Below are 19014 nucleotides of genomic sequence, written 5' to 3'. Positions count from 1 at the left end.
GACAGCAGTATCAGCAGTGTCAGATTCTTGCCAGCGCTATGTAAAGGTATACATTCAAGATGAGCTTTGGAATACGGCCAGCGACTATGCATTCTGCAAACTTTATGAGGGATGGTAGCAAAGGTGCACTGTTTTTACGCAAATTCTATCCTCAGTTACCCTTGAAGTTGTTATTTTAAAATTTCCCGGGCTGTTTGTCTTGCTTGGTTGATGCTCTTTGTGTAAAGATAAAAGATATGTTACCAATTTTAGTCTATCAGTCCCACAGAGTTTGGTACTGAATAGACACTTGACCAAATTTTATATTCACACCTTGTGCCCCTGTTTATTCGCACAGTTACCTATGATTGAAATTTTGTATTTGACTGCTTTTGCTGCATTTTACTACTAAGGTATGATATTCATCTGGATGTTTCACTCAATCACTATGTGTTCTCTCATGCAGAGGTTGTTTCTTATTTACTCTTGTATCAGGAGCCCTGTTAAACCCTGAAGTCTTGGACTGCATTGAGGCCTTATCTTGTCTCTTGATGGCCCACACAAATAGATCTGTGGAGACCTTGGAGTACCTTGGCCTCCACAGGCCTACCTTGTTAATGGAACAGTTAGAGAAAACAGTGAGAGAATCTTTTTCCCTCTACTGGGAGGGGTTTGAGAGATAAACTTCCCTGTAAGATTGAGTGTGACTTTATACTTTTGGCTCTTGTTTTTGGAAACACACGCATACCATATTATTGAAATAAGTAACTCTGATAGACACTTGCTCTTTTTGTTTCTGTATAATTTACACAATAATAACAAAGATATATTAAAGTATAAAATTACTAACAATATGTATTGCCTTTAATGTATGATGAGGAATAAAAAGGTATGAGACATAGTCTACTAGTGTTTTGTTGTTGTTTTTTTGTTTGTTTGTTTGTTTTTTTTGCTTGACATATGCTTTTTTTAAACATGTAATTAGAGCAAATTTTGATACAGGTTTTTAAATTTGTTAATTTGCTCATTTACGTGTCATACATTTTCTTTTTTTGTCCGTTCTTTGACATTGGTAAAGGGGGTAAAATTCTGTCAATGTATACCAAAAAAAAAAAAACCCTGTCTCTTGAAATACGTCATAAAACAGCGACTTGGTGTCAAACAGGAAGCGCCTGCTCATAACACTTTAGAGCTAATAGCAGCATCAACACAATGCTTAACGACAGCGAGCTTGCAACGTTGCGGAATCGATTTAAGAGAGATGCGGAGTTTCTTATGCAAACAACGACGTCGGGTGACGAAGATGAAAAGAGTAAGCTTTATAGAAATGGTGGTGGCTAACGTTCTTAGCCAATTTTAACTTGTTTCCTCATGAACTATTAACACTGAAAGGCAACATTACCGCTTACAAACTCAGTTAGCGTTAAAGCTCTGGTGTCCTTTAGGTAAAACTGTGTCAAATTTATAAAAATGTTTATTTGACACTAATACTGCTGCAAACTAGAGCAAACAGTGCTGGTTACGTTTGTCCATATGCTCGTTAGCTGTCAAACAACTTGGTGTTTTCAAAACCCACAAAATAAACAAACCCACAGCTAATTCAACTCTGAGCTAACTCTTTAAAATATAGTAGAACGGTTGGAAATTGTGACTGCATCATTTTATTATAATGCTGTCTTGTGGGCAGCCTGCACAGTGGACAATTGTCCAACTTTGAGGCCCTCACTGGCAGAAATCCAGCAATTCTTGATTGTTTTGACTGTGAACAACCGCTGTGTCAGCTCAGCAACATAATACAGGGAAACCCTACTCCTACACTGTTCCCAATCCAAGGGTCATGTCATTGCCAGTGTAAACTGATAATAGTAATATAGCCAAACAGTTGTTCGTTTTTTTTTTTATTAATGACATGTAGACATTAATGCATACCATCAGGGGTCCTTCTGGCAAGATGATTCACTACAATCTTGTATGAGTTGTTTAGAAGATAGACTAGCATGGCATAAGCTTGATTAAAGATGTAGTCCAGAAGCTTGTCAAGGGCGTTGAGTTCATTGTGAACTCTGCACAGAGTAGCCCAGCATGCCGGACCACTTCAGCAGCCAGCAACAGGCTCTGATACGTTTAATCAACCAGTAAATTATCGAGATTAATAGGTCCCTGAGAAGCAAGATTATCTCAAAGAAACCTATCAGTTTCACCTCAAAAGCTGCTTAAATCTGAAAGGCAGGGATTTAGCACATTCTATTAGGGAAAGACAAATCTCATATTTAGTTGTAAATTCAATGACATACTGTTACTCTGTCAGTGCCTCTTAGCCGGTATAATCTGAGTCATACCACGTGGTATATTTGAATATTACCACAGTTTTGATAGAGATGTAAGCATCTAATGATTGGTAAAACACTTGGAGTTACAGTTTGTGAGCCTTTAAAGTATCAAGTAATGATTAAGCTTTGTAAAATGAAGCATGCTCTTTAAGTAAACTCTCTTCATTTTTCATTGTCTTTCAGGTCGGGAGGAAAAAGATGCCAAACCACTACCTCGCATTAACAGACACTCCGTCTTCTGGATTGTGACATCTGTAGCTGTGACCTACTATGTGGATTTCTTCCACAACATTATGGAAAATGAAGATATCAAAAGGTGAGTGACAGCTCAGGGATGTTGGTGGGTTTCCTCACATGAACCACTCCATTCATGCTATTCCACAACATTTCAGTTGGATTAAGGTCAGCACTTTGACTTGGCCTTTCCAAAACACAGACTTTATTCTTATTTAACCATTCTTTGATGGAACAACTTGGACGACAGCTGGGATGTTGTCTTGCTGCATGACTCACTTTCAATAACTCCTGGTGAGCGTCGAAAGTGGGTCATGCCCATCCGCTCCCTCCAAAGCAGTCAGCCTAGGGGAAGCACTGTTTTGGAAAAGCCTTTGTTGTTGTGAAAGGTTCTTGATCATGATAAAAAAAAAAAAGACACAAAAGAGAGAAATTTTTTTGTTTGTTGTATTACAGTTCCGATACTGACAAGACCTCTGAAACTAGGACGCTCTGTTTTGATGCGATTCCTTCCTGTGTATTTCTAACTCAGTTTCTCGTCTATTTTCATTCTATTCAAATAGCTTGAATAAACTGCCTTCAGTCGTTGTATCGATGATCATCATTTCTATCCCTGTTTTTCCAGCTGGTGGTTCAATGTGGGTCTGATACTTCTTGGGATCTGTTTGTCTCTGGCCATGTTTTGCATTGTGTACCTGGAGTGGTACAAAGGCATTCAGCACTACGACCAAGAGTACCCTGCTGTTCCTCCCATCACTACTGCAGCCTTTATTGCAGCATCATGCAGGTGAAACAGAAAGAAACTGAACAAGACTGTAATTGGCTCTCATCGCCATGATTTTATAGTAACGGATAAACTTTTGCATGTCACCGCAGAAATTACAGCAAGAGATTTATGTTTTAACTGCCCCAAAAAAGATAAAAATTAATCATTTACGTTGCATCTTTAAATGTGCTTCTGTGAACAGCTGTATATTCTCTGGTAACGTGATGAGAAACAGTAATAGCTCACTGGCTGTCCAATAAGTAATAGCAAAACACTGTATGTAATGCTGTGCACTAGGGCTGAACATCATGGGAAAAAAATCTGATTGAGATTTTTCTGACAGATATTGTGATTGTGATTTGCAGTATATCATAAAGTCAAGCCTCAGTTCAGCTTCACGGTGTTATAGATTTAACGTGTTGTGTCCGATGAGTTGCAATCAAAAGCGTGAGTGTCACACCAAAGGATGATATTAATTCTAAAACCACTGACACAACAGTCCTGGTCAGACATGCTGCATGAAATATATCCTAAATTGTTTCACGTTGCGCTTTTGATTTGAAATCAATTATTCGTTTAGCCCACCTCTGCACATATATTGGTCACAGTTCTTAAAATAACAAGTTTAGGTGATTGTTTTAAAAACATCTACATAAAAAGCACATATAAGAATGTACCAGAGTTGTAGTGTACGTCTGAATTTTCCACAAATGTAGAAAAAGCACATGATGTAATTAGAGTACTTGACCTGCCACTAACAGTGTGTAGTGTATAGAATATTTAGTGTTTTTTGCCTTTCACATTTATCCTAGGGAGCCCCTGCATGCAATAAATTACTTCTGAATACCTCTTATGTCTCCTGCAGCTTTAACATTGCTTTGTGGCCAGTGTGGTCCTTCTTCACTCCACTGATCCTTTTCACACAGTTCATGGGCGTCGTCATGTTGATCTCTATGTGTGGATGAATGCCACAGGTGGGAATCATGTTTTATTTATTTACATATGAACACTCTGCTCTGATAATTTTAATTTTCACAGAATGTATTTTTATTGAATTAACAACATTATATTTGCCTTGAAACCTTTGAAGATACACAGAACCATGCAACAGTGTTTAAAAGTAAAGTTAAGATGCTTGTAGAACTTGTGTATGATATTAAATGTGAAGTGAAATGTTGCTCAACATTGATTACATCTTTAATTTACTGAATTTCCCTTTGAGGATGAGTAAAGTGATTCTATTCCATTCTAATCTAATCTAATCTAATCTCAGTGCTTCAGACCTCTAAATAGTCTCAATTTGGCGCTGCTGATTAGTTTAGATTTTAGAGTTTCTCCATTGCATGTTTCTTATGCAGTGCTCAAGTTACCAGCATCATTGGAAAAAAAAAAAAAAACGTGACTGCAAAGTCAAAATGCCACTACTTATCTTTTCACAAACACATACTAGAATGGTTTACTGACATAACATCTCCCTTTCAGCACGTACATTAAACACAGGACTCAATATTACAACATATTTAAAGTTAGCAATGCTTGTCTTTTGATACACACAATTTGATTGCAGTATACTTATATGATGAAGATATGTATGCTCTAAAGGTAGTTTCACTGTAAAAATGCAGTTACAATAGAAAAATTACGTTCAGTGACAGTCGCATTGTCTTGATGGTCTCTCACTCTTTTAACAGGTTTACATATTCTGCTTGTATTTCTAATTCTGAGAATTAGTTCAATTAATTCAAATAGAAAACCCAACAACCCAAAGTTGCCTTTGGATTCCCTCTGAGCGACAGTGGGGGGGGGGGTACAATAGGGAGGGAAACAAAAAACTCCAACAGAACCAGACCCAGGGAAGGCGGTCATTTGCCTCGACCGGTTTGGTGAGTGTGAGAATGAGGGGGGCGAAGATAGAATTAGAAGAATTGGTGTTTTAGCTGAGGCACGTCTGCAGTGAATTTAAAGATATGAGTTTCTGAACATACATTTTAGTGTTTTGTCAAAGAAAGGACTGAAATAACGAATATCATTAGCTCACCCATTTCCACTCTTGCAACCGTCCCCTGTACTTAATAGCCTCCACTGACTCACACACCACAGACACAGTGTAAAGCTCTTGTCCTCCTCAATCTGCTCCACTAGCATCCTCTGACATCCTCCTTCTGTCTCCACCTTCTAGGACCAAGCACCAGTTATGGAGGCTCCGAGTCTTTCTCCACTTTCCCTCTGAAATGCTTTCCCCAAACACATCCACGACTGCAACAAGTTCTATGTTGTTTGTATGTTGTTTTTAGAACTGCTTTTAATGTGACTAATTTTCTATACTACATCCTTGTTTCAGTGTTAAAAATCTTTTTCACTTGTGAAGCATCTTTATGGATTTTGAAAAGCGCTCTGTTAAAAACAAACTTGCATTTCTTTTTCTTGTTATATTCTGCAAAGTTTGCCTGCTGTGCTTATCTCGACCAAAATGTGGAGAAATACTGTGCTAGGAGATGTTCCACTATTTATAACTGTGTGGGGAAACCAACAAAGTTTTGTAATAGCTTTTATTTTTCTTTAATGGTTTGTGGTGAAGAATGTAAAAAAACAAACAAACAAAAAAAACCTTCTGCTTATATTCTGTATAGTGATTTTTTTTCTTCAATAAACTTTTGTAACTAACTTGAATGAATGCACGAACTTATTTCCTAGCATAAAGCACACCCGTGGCTGTTATTTTATAGGTACAGCAGTTAGGCGTGAGACAATAACCAAGACGACGCTTCATGAGAAGTTTTTTCTTTCTCCTGGTCTATTATTATCAACAATTCATTAAAATAAGGTAAGGACTCACCAATTTATGCACTGGTAAAACTTCACGTAGTACAATATCCCTGAGATAAATTACATCTATGTGAATGTTATAATGCCTTTTCTTACAACCTTAGACAAATATTAATGCATGTATGTTCATGTTTGAATTAATCACCAAGTGCACAACTTTTGAAAAAGGTTGAGCTGTTTGCATTTTCCTTTCAATTTGACTTTTGTTTGACTATTCCAGTGTGTTGACAATAGTTTAAGTAGTTATAGTTAACAGCAATGGTGGAAGAAGCTAGGGAGGTTTTTACTTAAGTAAAAGCAACAATGCCACAATACAGACGGAATTCAGTGCTCAGTCGTGTTTAAAATTTCACTAGATTTGAGGAACATGTCAATGAAGAAATCAGCCTCAGAACTAATGAAAATAGCTTTTTATCAGTGTGTCCTGTTCTTATGTAAATTACAAAGCCAAATATGACCAATTTTGTGATGTTTAACATATAATATTGCATTATAATTTAGCAAGTAATCTCGGTCTTTTAAATCATTTTTTAAAATGGCCAGATTTTTAAAGAGGATCACACATTGACTTGCTTTTGAACTGCACTCAAATTCAATTAACTGTGGATTTTGTGGATGTTCACAAGTGCAATCAACAAAGAGCTTAACTGAGCTCTTAAAAATTCAATCAAAATGTTCTGACTTAATCAGCAGCCCATTTAAACTCCCAGATAATGAATAGATCGCCCTCTTTCTTAAACTCTGCTGATTATCAGTGATCAAGAAATAGATACTCAGCGGATGGTGGAAACTACATCAGTGTTCTTATTCTCATGATGCCATTGTGAAAAGTTCCTCCTGATAGGCTAATGGGCCTCTCATATTAGCTAAATATATTTAGATTTTCTCCAAAACCTGAAGGAGGCCAAGAACCTTCCCTAACTCTTAATCAACTTAAAAACTCATTTTACGCACGCATCAGTCCATAGCCGCGTTTTTCCCGTGTGCGTCAGAAAGCAAATGGACAACTAAAGAAAAACAGACAAATGAATGTTTGAACTTGAAGTACATACTTATCAAATGGCAGGTCTGACGCTACCAGTGTGTGATGGTGTGTGCATCAACCAGGTTATTTTATAAAACTCGTCCAAAGCAGTGAAGCGTGCGTAATGGCACGTTATCACGGTCATCTGTGCTGCAGTGTTGAACAGGTAAAATAAAGAATAAATCCAAGTGTTTAGTCATTTGGCTGTTTGTTGTAGATCCGTGCGTAAACGTTTCAAATGAGAAAAACAATATTTTGGATGTCAGTACACAAAAAAGCTGTTGTTGAAATGTTAAACGAGTTGTCTTTTTGCATTATTTAAGGGGTCCAACTGCTGTTAAAAAACGTACTTTTATGTCTAAATTGCTTGAGGATGTGAGAAGACTACTAAAGCAGCATGAGCTCTATTGACGTGCTGCTTTTATCTGTTTCACTCATTGCGTTTTGCTCCAGAAAATCGGTAGTTTAAACGGAAATGCTACATTTCTTTTTGAAAGATATGAAGCATTAAATGTTTGTAAATATATTACACCTTCCTTTGACTTCACATGATCAAATCAGCTTTCAATCCTCAATCCATGTGAGCAGCCCCCTATTGTTGTGCTGATTGCACCCCCCAGTCCCCCGCCCCACAGGCCGGGTATAGGAGAGGGTCATTTCTATAAGAGGTCTCTCTGCCCCAGTGTGGTTTCTTTCTGGACATCCACTCACAAAAAGCCATTGTGAATTTGACCATTGAAATCTGATTCTTCCCCCCTTTTTTCCGCAACATGAAAGCGAAGGTTTTCACTACGTCTTTAGCACAATGGTGAACATGAGGAGTTAGTGACGCTGGGACATGAAGCTCTGTCACGACAGGTCACTCACCTAAAGCGTGCAAAAGTGGCAGATTTGTGAAATGTCATCTTCTCTTTCATCTCAGCCAAGCATGTACGCTCAACACCCGATAGCCGCCCTGAAAGGATTTCAGCAGACCTGGAAAGACTGTCTGGCAGCTGCACAGAAGAGTTGGTTTTGGACGAAGCTCGTTTTTTTCTGTTGTTGTGGATAACCCTGCGCTTAGAGTTTTTGCTTCTTTAGGCAGTGAATGGTTGGCAAAGCAAGCTCAGCTATTTCTTTGAAACATATGGGAGTTTCAAGAGGACGGGGATCTGGGATCACCAAATACTGAAACGCAATCTCCCATTTTCAGTGACTCAGCGAGCCTGCTACACGACCACATATTTCAGTTTCAGGGTTACAAGATGACAATGGCATCTATCAAGCCCATCCTCAGCAAGGCTGGACATTGAAACTATGCGTGACCACTGAGCCGGACCTTGAAGATTGAATGCATGTTTGGCACGGTACCTATCCGTCTGAATCCCCACCTTGTAGCAACAGGTTACGCACCTGGCCTCCCTCAAATGCACTTATAGCGCACGGCTTTGACTTTGCTCTTCTCTCAGTACTGCGGTTTTTACACATGACTCCAACCATGGTGGAGCACAGCGGCCTGGATATTATGTGTCTGAACAAGTATTGCCACAGCTCCTCGTCGTCGTCCAGCTCCGAGCACGACAAGAAGATTTTCACCAAATTAAAACTCAGTCTGTCAGGGGACTACCCGAGGAAGAACGCAGAGATCCTCAGCGGTCAGTACGGGACAAACTTGCTGCTGATCGGGGCGGCGCTGATGCTGGCCATTGCGCATCATGACCCCTCTGTCAAGGAAGAGCACCTGCTGTCCTTTGCCACTTGCCTCATGATCCTCCAGCTGATCTGGATGATGTGGTACATCCTGGTGCAGGACAGACAGAAGAGCACAAGGACCGAGAAAGATGTCCACGCCACCACATGCTGGATAAGAGGTAAGATTGTGAGATCACAGAAGCAAATGCATAAGATATGTGTGCCATTCATTTCTATGTGTTTGGAAAATAGCAGCACTTTATTTCTTCAAGCAATCCAAAGTCAAAATCTTTGTAAATGGTTTTGTTTGACAACTCAAAGAGAGACTGAGGATTAATTTGTTTTTCGAAAATTAACTTTGATTTGTTTTCTTTTATTAGTACCGTTAAAAACTTGATCTCTGTCTCTTTTTTCTTGGTAGGTGGTTTGACTCTCCTTGCACTCCTTTCACTGATTATGGATGCTTTCCGAATCGGGTATTATGTTGGTTATCAGTCTTGTGTGTCGGCTGTGCTCGGAGTATATCCTGTCATCCATGCAAGTCACACTGTAGCACAGGTAAGTTTACAACCCCAGTTTAATTTCAATAAAGTGATAATCTTTCAGCAGCGTTAGAAACCGTGTCTTTTTTTTCTGTGCACCACTTAAGGTCTTTGAATAATGTGCTCTTTGTTTTTAAGGCAAGTACAGAAATGCTGCAACAATATAATCCTGTCATTGTCCATGTTATTTGAGTGTAGCTGGTAGAGACTTAAACAGCTAAGTGTAATTAAATATGTAATAATTATCCATACTAAGTATATACAGAAGAATATATTTGGGATGCTGTTTTGTCAAGCTTTTGTGACTCTTGTTTTTCAACTGTTTAGGTGCATTTTCTCTGGTTTCATATCAAGGATGTCATCAAAAGCTTTGAAACTTTTGAAAGGTATGTGACTTAATAAGAATTTTGATATTGAAGCCATGAATAATCTAAACAGACACTAAAGCAAGTGTAAAATTTAAAATCTTGCTCATAAAGAAAGGTGAATCCTGCCTCTTCCATATGCTGTCAGTCAACTGGTTATCAGACTCGTTTTCACCTGTTTGTCTGCTCAGGTTCGGTGTAATCCATGCAGTCTTTACCAATCTCCTGCTGTGGTGCAACGGTGTGATGTCAGAGGCTGAGCACTTCTTGAACAACCATAAGAGAAGACTCTCTGCTCTAGGCTATGAAAACCTCACTATAGGTAAGGGCCAAGGGGTTGATTGCTGGCTTGTACCTAGAAGAAAAGTACAATAGTCCACTTGAGAGCTCACTTCAATGGATGAAAGAAAAACGAAAGAGAGGAGGGTTTTCGAGGGGAAGGGAGGTTAGCTCGGCCGCCCAGCGGGTCTTGTTTGTGTCGAACGTCTCTCTATTAGGTTTCAGGAGACACACAGCGTTGCTGCTGCTGAGGGCCCCCCTTCCCGGCCCTTTCCCCACACTTCAGCCACCACCATCCTCCTTGGCAACCCCCCGCTTGACCTCATACGGCTTTGTCCCCAGGCTGCTTACTCCCAAGGGTGCTGCAATTACAGTAACTGATACATCTAAGCCTAGGGTTGGGGGGTTCGGCCGCTCCTCCTCATATCCGGCTGACTGTGAGGCTGGCTGCACCCTGACTGTTGTTCTCTTTTTAATTAAAGGGTGCACGACCATAGTGGAGGCTTTTCGGGGGTGAGGGGAAAGGAGTGGGTGAGGCGGAGGAGGGGGGAGGAGGGATGAGATCTCTGGAGGGCAACAGCATAACCATAGTGTGCTGCGGTGGACATTACAAGGAGGGAGTTAGTATAAGAAGGGCATTCTAGGTCTAAGTTTGGATCTGTGGTCAGCTAATGAAAGAAATAAAAAATGTTGTAGAATATGATTGATGAATGTTAATCACCACAGGGAAATATGAAAGTTCTGTTGGAGTTTTGTATTGCATTAAATGAATATTACCTTTATTTCAAAAACAAACAAGCAAAGGGTGAATAACCCACACTTCTTGAGTAGCTATCATCAAAAAAAAGTCAAGAAGTCTCTTTGAGAAGTTTTGTACGTCACTCTTAGACCTGTACACTTAGTAAAGGTGTGTTTGATGTTGGGCCTTTTTTTTTAACTCAACAAAAAGTATATTGAATATTTACAATACATTCTATTTTATTCTTACATTGATTCTAATATTTATGTTTTTGGTATCTCACTCTTCCTACTGCTAATATGTCCTAATACATGAGGGCGATTTTGTTTCTGTCTTTAAAACAGACAAACTGTGTTAATATACAGCTCCATAGCAGCAGTTTTCTTGTTGTATTTTTCATATATCTCATGCATTTGCACACATTTGACTTGTTTTGCAGAGCACTCAGAGCCAGACTGTAACTGCACCACCAGTACTTGCTCCATGTTCTCCAGCAGCCTCTACTATCTCTACCCCTTCAACATTGAGTACCACATCTTTGTCTCTGCCTTGCTTTTCGTCATGTGGAAGAACATCGGGCGTACTATTGACCTCTCTTCAAACCGGAAAAGGCTGGTTACCAAAACCCAGGGCTTGACTTTAGGCCCCATTCTGGGTCTACTTGCACTTGCCAGCACCATCGGGATACTGGTGGTCTACATCACCCATGTAGAGGAGTCCCTCCGAATGCGACAGTCAGCCATTTCCATGTTCTACATTTATGGCATTGTCATGCTGGTGGTCATGTGCTTCGCCGGCGCTTCAGGTCTACTCATATACCGAGCGAACCACATGCCTCTGGACACCTCCAAAAACCCATCGAGACAACTGGACACAGAGCTGTTGTTTGGATCCTCCATAGGCTCCTGGTTCATGTCCTGGTGCAGCGTAGTGGCTGTGTTGAGCACCAGCAGCAGTCCTCCCTATCGCTGGACCAACCTGATCTACTCTTTGCTGATTGTTCTGGAGAAGTATGTCCAGAACCTCTTCATCATAGAATCCCTGTATCGCCAGCAAGAGAACGGAGAGAGGGAGGACCCAGAGTTACCTGCTGCTCCAGAAATCTTCTCAGTCACCTCTTCTCTGGCTCCACCGTACAATGGCATCATCAACCGAGCTTATGAGACTCCGGACAGGACCTGTGTCACCATGGAGAATGAGCAGGAGGAGAGCGGGCAGATGTATCGGTGTCCACGGAAACACTCTGAGGTGCCGCTGCCGGTGGGAACCAAAGTAGTGGAACCGCCGAATATAAAGAGGCAGATCCTGAAGAACATAGCTGTTTTACTGATAATGTGCAACATTTCGGTGAGCATCAAGTGTTTGTTAGATGAAAAGTTACTCAGAATTTGAAGTTTGATAAAGCTTGAATGAATCCAATGAGTAATCATTGAAAAACAGAATCTAAATCACACTAACCCATTTAAAATTTGGTATGATGTTCTTGTAAGTTGTTTTTTTTTTTCATTCAGGCTGTTGTTGTTTTTTTTTTATCACAAGCAGGTATTGCAGATTTTTATTCTTAATGTACTCTAATTATATATAGATATCTATATATACTTTTGAATTGACAAGCAAATGACTGTAGTGATGAACCCAGAGAGAACTTTTGTGAAACTCAGCAGTTTCCTTCAGTGCTTTAGAGTGTCTTTTTTTGCCCCATTTTTACTGTTTTGGTTCAGTCTCACCATACTTATCAGCAGTTTCCGCTGGCAACTGTTTCCGGTAACATAACCCCAGTATTCCACTTGAGACTCTGTGCCTAATTTCAAACGACAGATAGTAACTAGCTAGCAAACGCTGTGGAGTATTTAGTCACAATAGAACCAGATTTTTCAATCAGGACGTGATGGAAACCAAAACAGAGCTAAAAGGAAAGTGTTAGACTTGCAATGCAATTCCATGGATGCTAATGTCACAACATGTCTACTGATCTTTATAAAGTGTTGTGTTTGTAGTTTGTTGTGCTGCCCCCATGTGGCCAAAATCAACGGATTTAGGTTTAACTAATTAAATTTTTTTCTCTCTTTCAGCTGTGGATCCTTCCTGCTTTTGGCTGCAGGCCACAGTACGACAACGGTCTGGAACAGGAGACGTTTGGCTTCAGCATATGGACCACAGTTCTCAATTTCGCCATCCCTTTGAACCTTTTCTACCGCATGCACTCAGTTGCCTCCCTCTTCGAGGTGTTCCGCCGAGTCTGACAGAAAGGCAGATGATTGACAATGCCAGGTAACATGCACAGGAACACTTGTCACCACCAGCTCCCGAGAGTGTCTCACAGCACAGGTCAACCGTTCAGGAGGCAGTCTGGGTCACACTCCAACAGACTTGAAAGCAAGCCGTGGAGACAAAGAAACATAGGTCCCTCAGTGTGGGGATTACAGCAGAAGATGAACCTATTAGCCTGCGTTCCTTGAAGAACTACCTTGTTTTACGCAAGGCTTATTAAAGATGTTGATGGAAAGAATCCACCGTTTCCTGAATTTAGAAAGGGTCCTTTGTGCTTTTTTGTAATCACATTTCAGTAGCTTTTTTTAAACTGGTGGATCATGTACAATATAGACGTATATGCTTTATCTGAGATGCACATTTTGTACTGTTTCATATTAATGACTGAAAATATATAATACATTACTGACTTGATTACCATATCTGAAAATATTACAGTGAAGCCAATGAAACACCTGTTAGTCTGAATATCTCATAAGTTAATAGTACTGTATTTACCAGAGCCACAAGTGCGTTGGTGTACAACTTGACCCATATTTTATCTGTAATTGAAATCTGCATACTGTATATGGATGAGGTTCTCAATTAGTAGTTCAAAAAGTAGTGGAACAGTAAGCGGCACCTGAGCAACAACACGAGTGACATTCTTACCAGTGTATGTTAAATCACCTTTGTGAGTTGGACTTTAGTTCTCAGAAATAGCACCTGACTATCTCAGTCATTCAAGGTTCATCAGTGTCCTTTTGCAAGCCAAGTCTCTGTTCCGTTGAACCGATAGAAAGTTCTTTTTATGTTGAAGAAGGCCAAGGTGAGATAATAAATATCAAAAATGCTTCCCTTCTTGACCCAGATAACATGAAATTCATGTATCACACGCTAATGGGTAAGGACAGTTCCAGGATTACTACACCAAAATAAAACATGTTGCATTACTGCAATGACAACTGATGTTTACAACTGAAGGACCAGCAATAAAAAAACACCATAGTCCATGGCAACACTTGTTTCTTTATTATTTAAAGCACAGATACATACGTAGTTGTACTGTACAAGTTTATATCAAATCAATGTATAACTTCAGTCAGACATCCAGCAGGTTCTCAACCTGGTGCTATCCTCTGTATGTGTTCTCAATATGTGCCAAGTTGTGGTGAATCCCTTTGTTTTTGTTTTGCAGAGATGCAATGTTACTATCATCTTTGTAAATAATGATCAAAATCATTCTGACACTGTGATATGATTTTGTGAAATTCAAATGAAATGGTGCTGATAAGAAATGATGTGTACAATAGTGATGAATGTGTATCGTTTTGCATATTGAAATAAAGAATAGCCTTCTTTTTTCATATACAAAATGTGTCACATTTGTGTCTGCTCTTATGTTGCCTGCTGGGCTCCACTGTGTCAATGCAGTAGAGCTCTGCACCACAGGATGGCGCCACCTATTTATATTTTCAAGACTTTGTTTAAGGCAAAAGCTTCTGCACTATGAGCCTATACTAAATTATTGCATCATGTCTTCTTCTTAAATACCTGTTGTTAAGTTTTACATTATACCAGATTTGGATGCAATACAAAACTAGCAACACCATAGCAACAACAGCTATAATATAATATAATATAATATAATATAATATAATATAATATAATATAATATAATATAATATAATATAATAATATAATACAATACTTTTCTTATTGTCTGTCCATATAAGCATCATTTTTGATCTGTTAATTCATCAGCTGTAGTGACATCTGTACTAAAGCAGTAAATGTTGTGCCGGACACAGGTTGCCTCCTGACATGACATCCACAGATTATGGGTTGGGCTACTCCAGAGAATTTGGAGCCGGGCAGCGGGAGATTATTTTAACGTAGTGTCAGAACGATTTGACAGGCACGCAGACACATCTAAAAATATCCGTGACGTTTCAAAGCCGGTAACATCGCTGCTGCTGCTGCTGAACACATGACGATGCAGAGCGCACGGAGCTGCTGGCTGAACGCGCCCGCTGCGAGTGTGAATGTGACTCACCTGTTCAGAAAACTTCGAAAAGTGGGTGAGGTCTGACTTCCAGTTGGCGGTCGTTAGGGGCAAACAGCCACCTGTGCTCGGCGGTGATCTGAAATGACGCTTTTCTTCCCTCCAAATGTCAAAACAAGCGCCGAGGAGAACGTCTTATAAAGCAAGCTGTAGCTTTTCATTTCAGCCTGCAGATGCGTTAGGAGAGTCTTGGATTAGTACATTTTGGTAACAAAAGTATGAATCAAAACTGGGTTCATTTATGCTTAAATGCTGTAAAGTAATATGATAGATAGATAGATAGATAGATAGATAGATAGATAGATAGATAGATAGATAGATAGATAGATAGATAGGGGACTATGAATGCCCCAGGCTGTTTGCGTTTTCAGCACCATGGACAGCTCTATAGGCTCAGCTCTGTTTACCTCCACTTGCTGGGTGCGTCTACCCGTGTGTAAAAAAAAAAGGTTTTAAATGGACGTTGTAGCTGATTAATACAGTCCAAAACACATCATATCGTTTCTTTGGTCACTGCGTTATGGCAGTATGTCAAACATAGACACATTTCACTCCAAATAATAAACATTCCACAACACAGAGGAACCCTCTGAAATGATTTGGAGTTTGCAATTACGCACTATGGAGCATCCACCAACGAAAACCCTCAAATAGTCTACACACCTCTTTCCCAACAGTGTACTGCCGTGCGTAACACCGCGCAAAAAGAAGGCGTGATGCGCCGAGCCCTGGTTTAGTTAGAGTGTGTTAGGCTGTAGGGACTCTCTCCTCAACCCTCACTGTGCTCTGGATACCTTGGACTGACACATTCACGGAGGCAGCCAGGTCAGACGACCGGACCGGCAAGGTTGCAACATGCACTCGCCACTGTGTGCTGCGTTTCAGCCCCTCAGCGCACCTGGCACGTCGTTTGGCTCAGTTTTTAAGCGCTCAATTCTCTCTTCCCGTCTGTTTTGCACTCCATATCAGGCTGGCAGCCGAGCGGGTCATTTGGGACAATACGGTGACTGGCTGATAACAGAGCCCGTCTCGGCGCAAGTTGCAATGGACTGCAGTTTTACTTGAAGAGTCAAATGGAGAACCCAGCCAAGTACCTCTCATCGGTGCAGGGGATCGACTCTGTGCCGGCACCCATCGGAGAGATTATGTGGAACAGCACCGAAACGGAGGCAACAAGCGGCGGGAGGAAGGATATGGTGTTGCGCACGGTGACGGGCTGTTTGCTGTCCCTGCTCATCCTATGGACCCTGCTGGGGAACATCCTGGTCTGCTCTGCGGTGCTGCGCTTTCGGCACCTGCGGACCAAAGTCACCAACATTTTCATAGTCTCTCTGGCTCTATCGGATTTATTTGTGGCCGTCTTGGTGATGCCCTGGAAAGCTGTGGCGGAGGTGGCTGGGTATTGGCCGTTTGGCACTTTCTGTAATGTCTGGGTCGCTTTTGATATCATGTGTTCCACTGCCTCCATCCTCAACCTCTGCATAATCAGCGTTGATAGATACTGGGCCATATCGAGCCCCTTCCGCTACGAGAGGAAAATGACCCAGCGAGTTGCCTTTGTTATGATTAGCATCACTTGGACGTTGTCTGTGCTCATTTCATTCATACCGGTCCAGCTAAACTGGCACAAAGCCAGCGGTGACGACATGGCTGGGACGCACAACTCCTCCACGAGACGGCAGATAGAGGAAAACTGCGACTCCAGTCTGAGCAGAGAGTATGCTATATCCTCCTCATTGATAAGTTTCTATATTCCCGTGGCAATTATGATTGTAACATATACCAGAATATACCGGATTGCACAAATACAAATTAGAAGAATAGCCTCCCTGGAGAGAGCGGCAGAACATGCGCAAAGTTGTAGGACCAACAGAATAGAGTGCCAACACCACAACACCTTGAAAACGTCGATTAAACGGGAAACCAAAGTGTTCAAAACTCTGTCGGTGATTATGGGTGTCTTTGTGTGTTGCTGGTTACCTTTCTTTGTTCTGAACTGCATGGTGCCGTTCTGCGACAGGCCGGCCACAGACCGGGACGCAGGTCTGCCGTGCGTAAGCGAAACGACTTTCGACGTGTTTGTGTGGTTCGGCTGGACCAATTCCTCTCTAAATCCCATCATTTACGCCTTCAACGCCGAGTTTAGGAAGGCCTTCGCCAGCCTCTTAGGTTGTCGTTATTTCTGCTCCAACACACCCGTGGAAACTGTTAACATCAGCAACGAGCTGGTCTCATATAACCAAGATACCCTCATCCACAAGGAAATAGCGAACGCTTATGTCAACATGATCCCCAACGTGGTTGAATGTATTGAGCATGAGGAGACTTTTGACAGGATTTCACAGTTCTCTCACAACAATGAAAACGCCACCGACTCGGTTTGTGACTTGGAGGACTGCGAGGCAGACATCAGTCTTGACAGGATATCACCATTCACTCCCAATGGATTACACTGACTCCACACTTTGTGTCTCCCCGTGCGTAATTGGATGTATTGATGGTATTGTCACCGTTTATTCAGCTCCTGTGTAACGGAGGCTCCTCTCCACAGGGAGCCCACAGGTCAGACTCTCTCTGCGCCACTGAGCAGCAGCCCTGGCAGCTGGTGAGGGAGCCTAGTGACTCTCTCATGGACACTTCAGCAGGGCGCATGTCTCTGTAGCCCCAAGCCCCCCCCCCCGCCACTGCTTTGCGTCATTTATGAGATGTGATGTTGTTGTCCTGTTCTTAAAAAAAAAAAAGTGACGTGTAGGTGTTTATTTACATGACAAGTGAAGTCTGTGTACCTTTGTTCAAAGGTTCAGTGTTGGTGAAGCTGTCGTTTGCTCAAAGGCTTTACTCGGAGCATCAGTGTCTAATGTTCATCCACTTGGAGGGGAAATGTTTTTAAAAAGTCGCTGAGGATTCACATAGGAAACTCTTTGCTGCTTATTAACCTCGTGTATCCAGTGGCTGCCTTTCCACTGAGTATGAAACCTGAGGGCAGCCTTACAGACAGTGCAACTAAGATAGTCAGATGCAGTCATTTCAGCGCCTTATAGCTTACTCAAAGAAGAGTTCTGAGACATGAAAGGAATGTGTTGTATGGAGTTTAAGTTACATGATGCCAAAATGCAGTATTAAAGTGTTTCATCACTGCACCCCCCTATGGCTCTTCAAGCACACCTGCTCTGCTTCACATGGACCATTATGCAGTTTGATCCAAACTTAGGCACCCACAGGCTTTGATAGAGTGAAACATGGTGCAACAGCACTATATCTAACACTCTACATATGTAAAGTGAGTTTGTGTGTAATGGCACTACTCATCAGAAAATTGCGACATCAGCAGTTGTTTTAACAATTAAAACTGTTACTTTTTTCTGTCCTCTTTTATTTCTCATTCAAGCCAAAAGTACCGCAATGGTTCTGCTTTATCCGTGACAGCTGACTCTTACTGAACTGACAAAAAAGAAAGATTCAAGACTTTCCTAAACGACCAAAGACTTCAAGAACTGAATCAATTATTCAGACACAATGAGGTTGCAGTGTTTTGTCAGCTAGAGGAATTGTTTGAAAGCCTGCACACATGTGAGGCCAGAGGGCCAGCACAACTGGATGTCATGCATCACCTCTCCCACATCTCTCTGATCTTTGTACTGTACAGATGACCTGATCTGAATGTATACTATGTCCTTTAAACAGTGAAGTGTGTCATCATTTGTCTAATAAAATGCCATCATGCTGAGAGGAACACAGTGCACCGGTATCTTCCTGAGCTGAAATTAGTGTTCATGGTTTTCACAAATGGACAAACTTTACTACTGATTTTTCACCTTTAACTGAATTCTTAATCTTAATTTTACTCTACTTTATTTTCACGCATATCACCTTCTAACCTGATCTTTTCATATATTTCTCATTTTGATATTTTGGCCATTTTTACACCAATGACAGATGGGAGA

The 19014-nt window shown here is 41.0% G+C and overlaps 3 protein-coding genes across 3 annotated transcripts; all 3 read left to right on the top strand.

Moving 5' to 3' along the window:
* The first annotated feature begins 1119 nt into the window (after nt 1-1119).
* Nucleotides 1120-5973, top strand: tmem128 (transmembrane protein 128). Its single transcript, XM_022213053.2, has 5 exons — nt 1120-1291; nt 2493-2625; nt 3169-3330; nt 4175-4283; nt 5489-5973. Exons 1-4 carry the CDS (start codon nt 1192-1194, stop codon nt 4272-4274), a joined length of 495 nt encoding a protein of 164 aa, XP_022068745.1. The 5' UTR covers nt 1120-1191; the 3' UTR covers nt 4275-4283; nt 5489-5973.
* Nucleotides 5974-6298: 325 nt separating this feature from the next.
* Nucleotides 6299-14597, top strand: otop1 (otopetrin 1). The gene is made up of 6 exons (XM_022213052.2): nt 6299-9009; nt 9252-9388; nt 9700-9758; nt 9929-10059; nt 11195-12102; nt 12828-14597. The coding sequence occupies exons 1-6, from the start codon at nt 8490-8492 to the stop codon at nt 12996-12998; spliced, it is 1926 nt and encodes a 641-aa protein (XP_022068744.2). The 5' UTR covers nt 6299-8489; the 3' UTR covers nt 12999-14597.
* An 844-nt stretch (nt 14598-15441) lies between these two features.
* Nucleotides 15442-18803, top strand: drd5a (dopamine receptor D5a). The gene has a single exon (XM_022213051.2). The coding sequence runs from the start codon at nt 16144-16146 to the stop codon at nt 17524-17526; it is 1383 nt and encodes a 460-aa protein (XP_022068743.1). The 5' UTR covers nt 15442-16143; the 3' UTR covers nt 17527-18803.
* Nucleotides 18804-19014: the final 211 nt, after the last annotated feature.

The sequence above is a fragment of the Acanthochromis polyacanthus genome, chromosome 5 (assembly GCF_021347895.1).
Source record: "Acanthochromis polyacanthus isolate Apoly-LR-REF ecotype Palm Island chromosome 5, KAUST_Apoly_ChrSc, whole genome shotgun sequence".
Classification (NCBI taxonomy): domain Eukaryota; kingdom Metazoa; phylum Chordata; class Actinopteri; family Pomacentridae; genus Acanthochromis; species Acanthochromis polyacanthus.
This window is presented reverse-complemented; position numbering and strand designations above follow the sequence as displayed.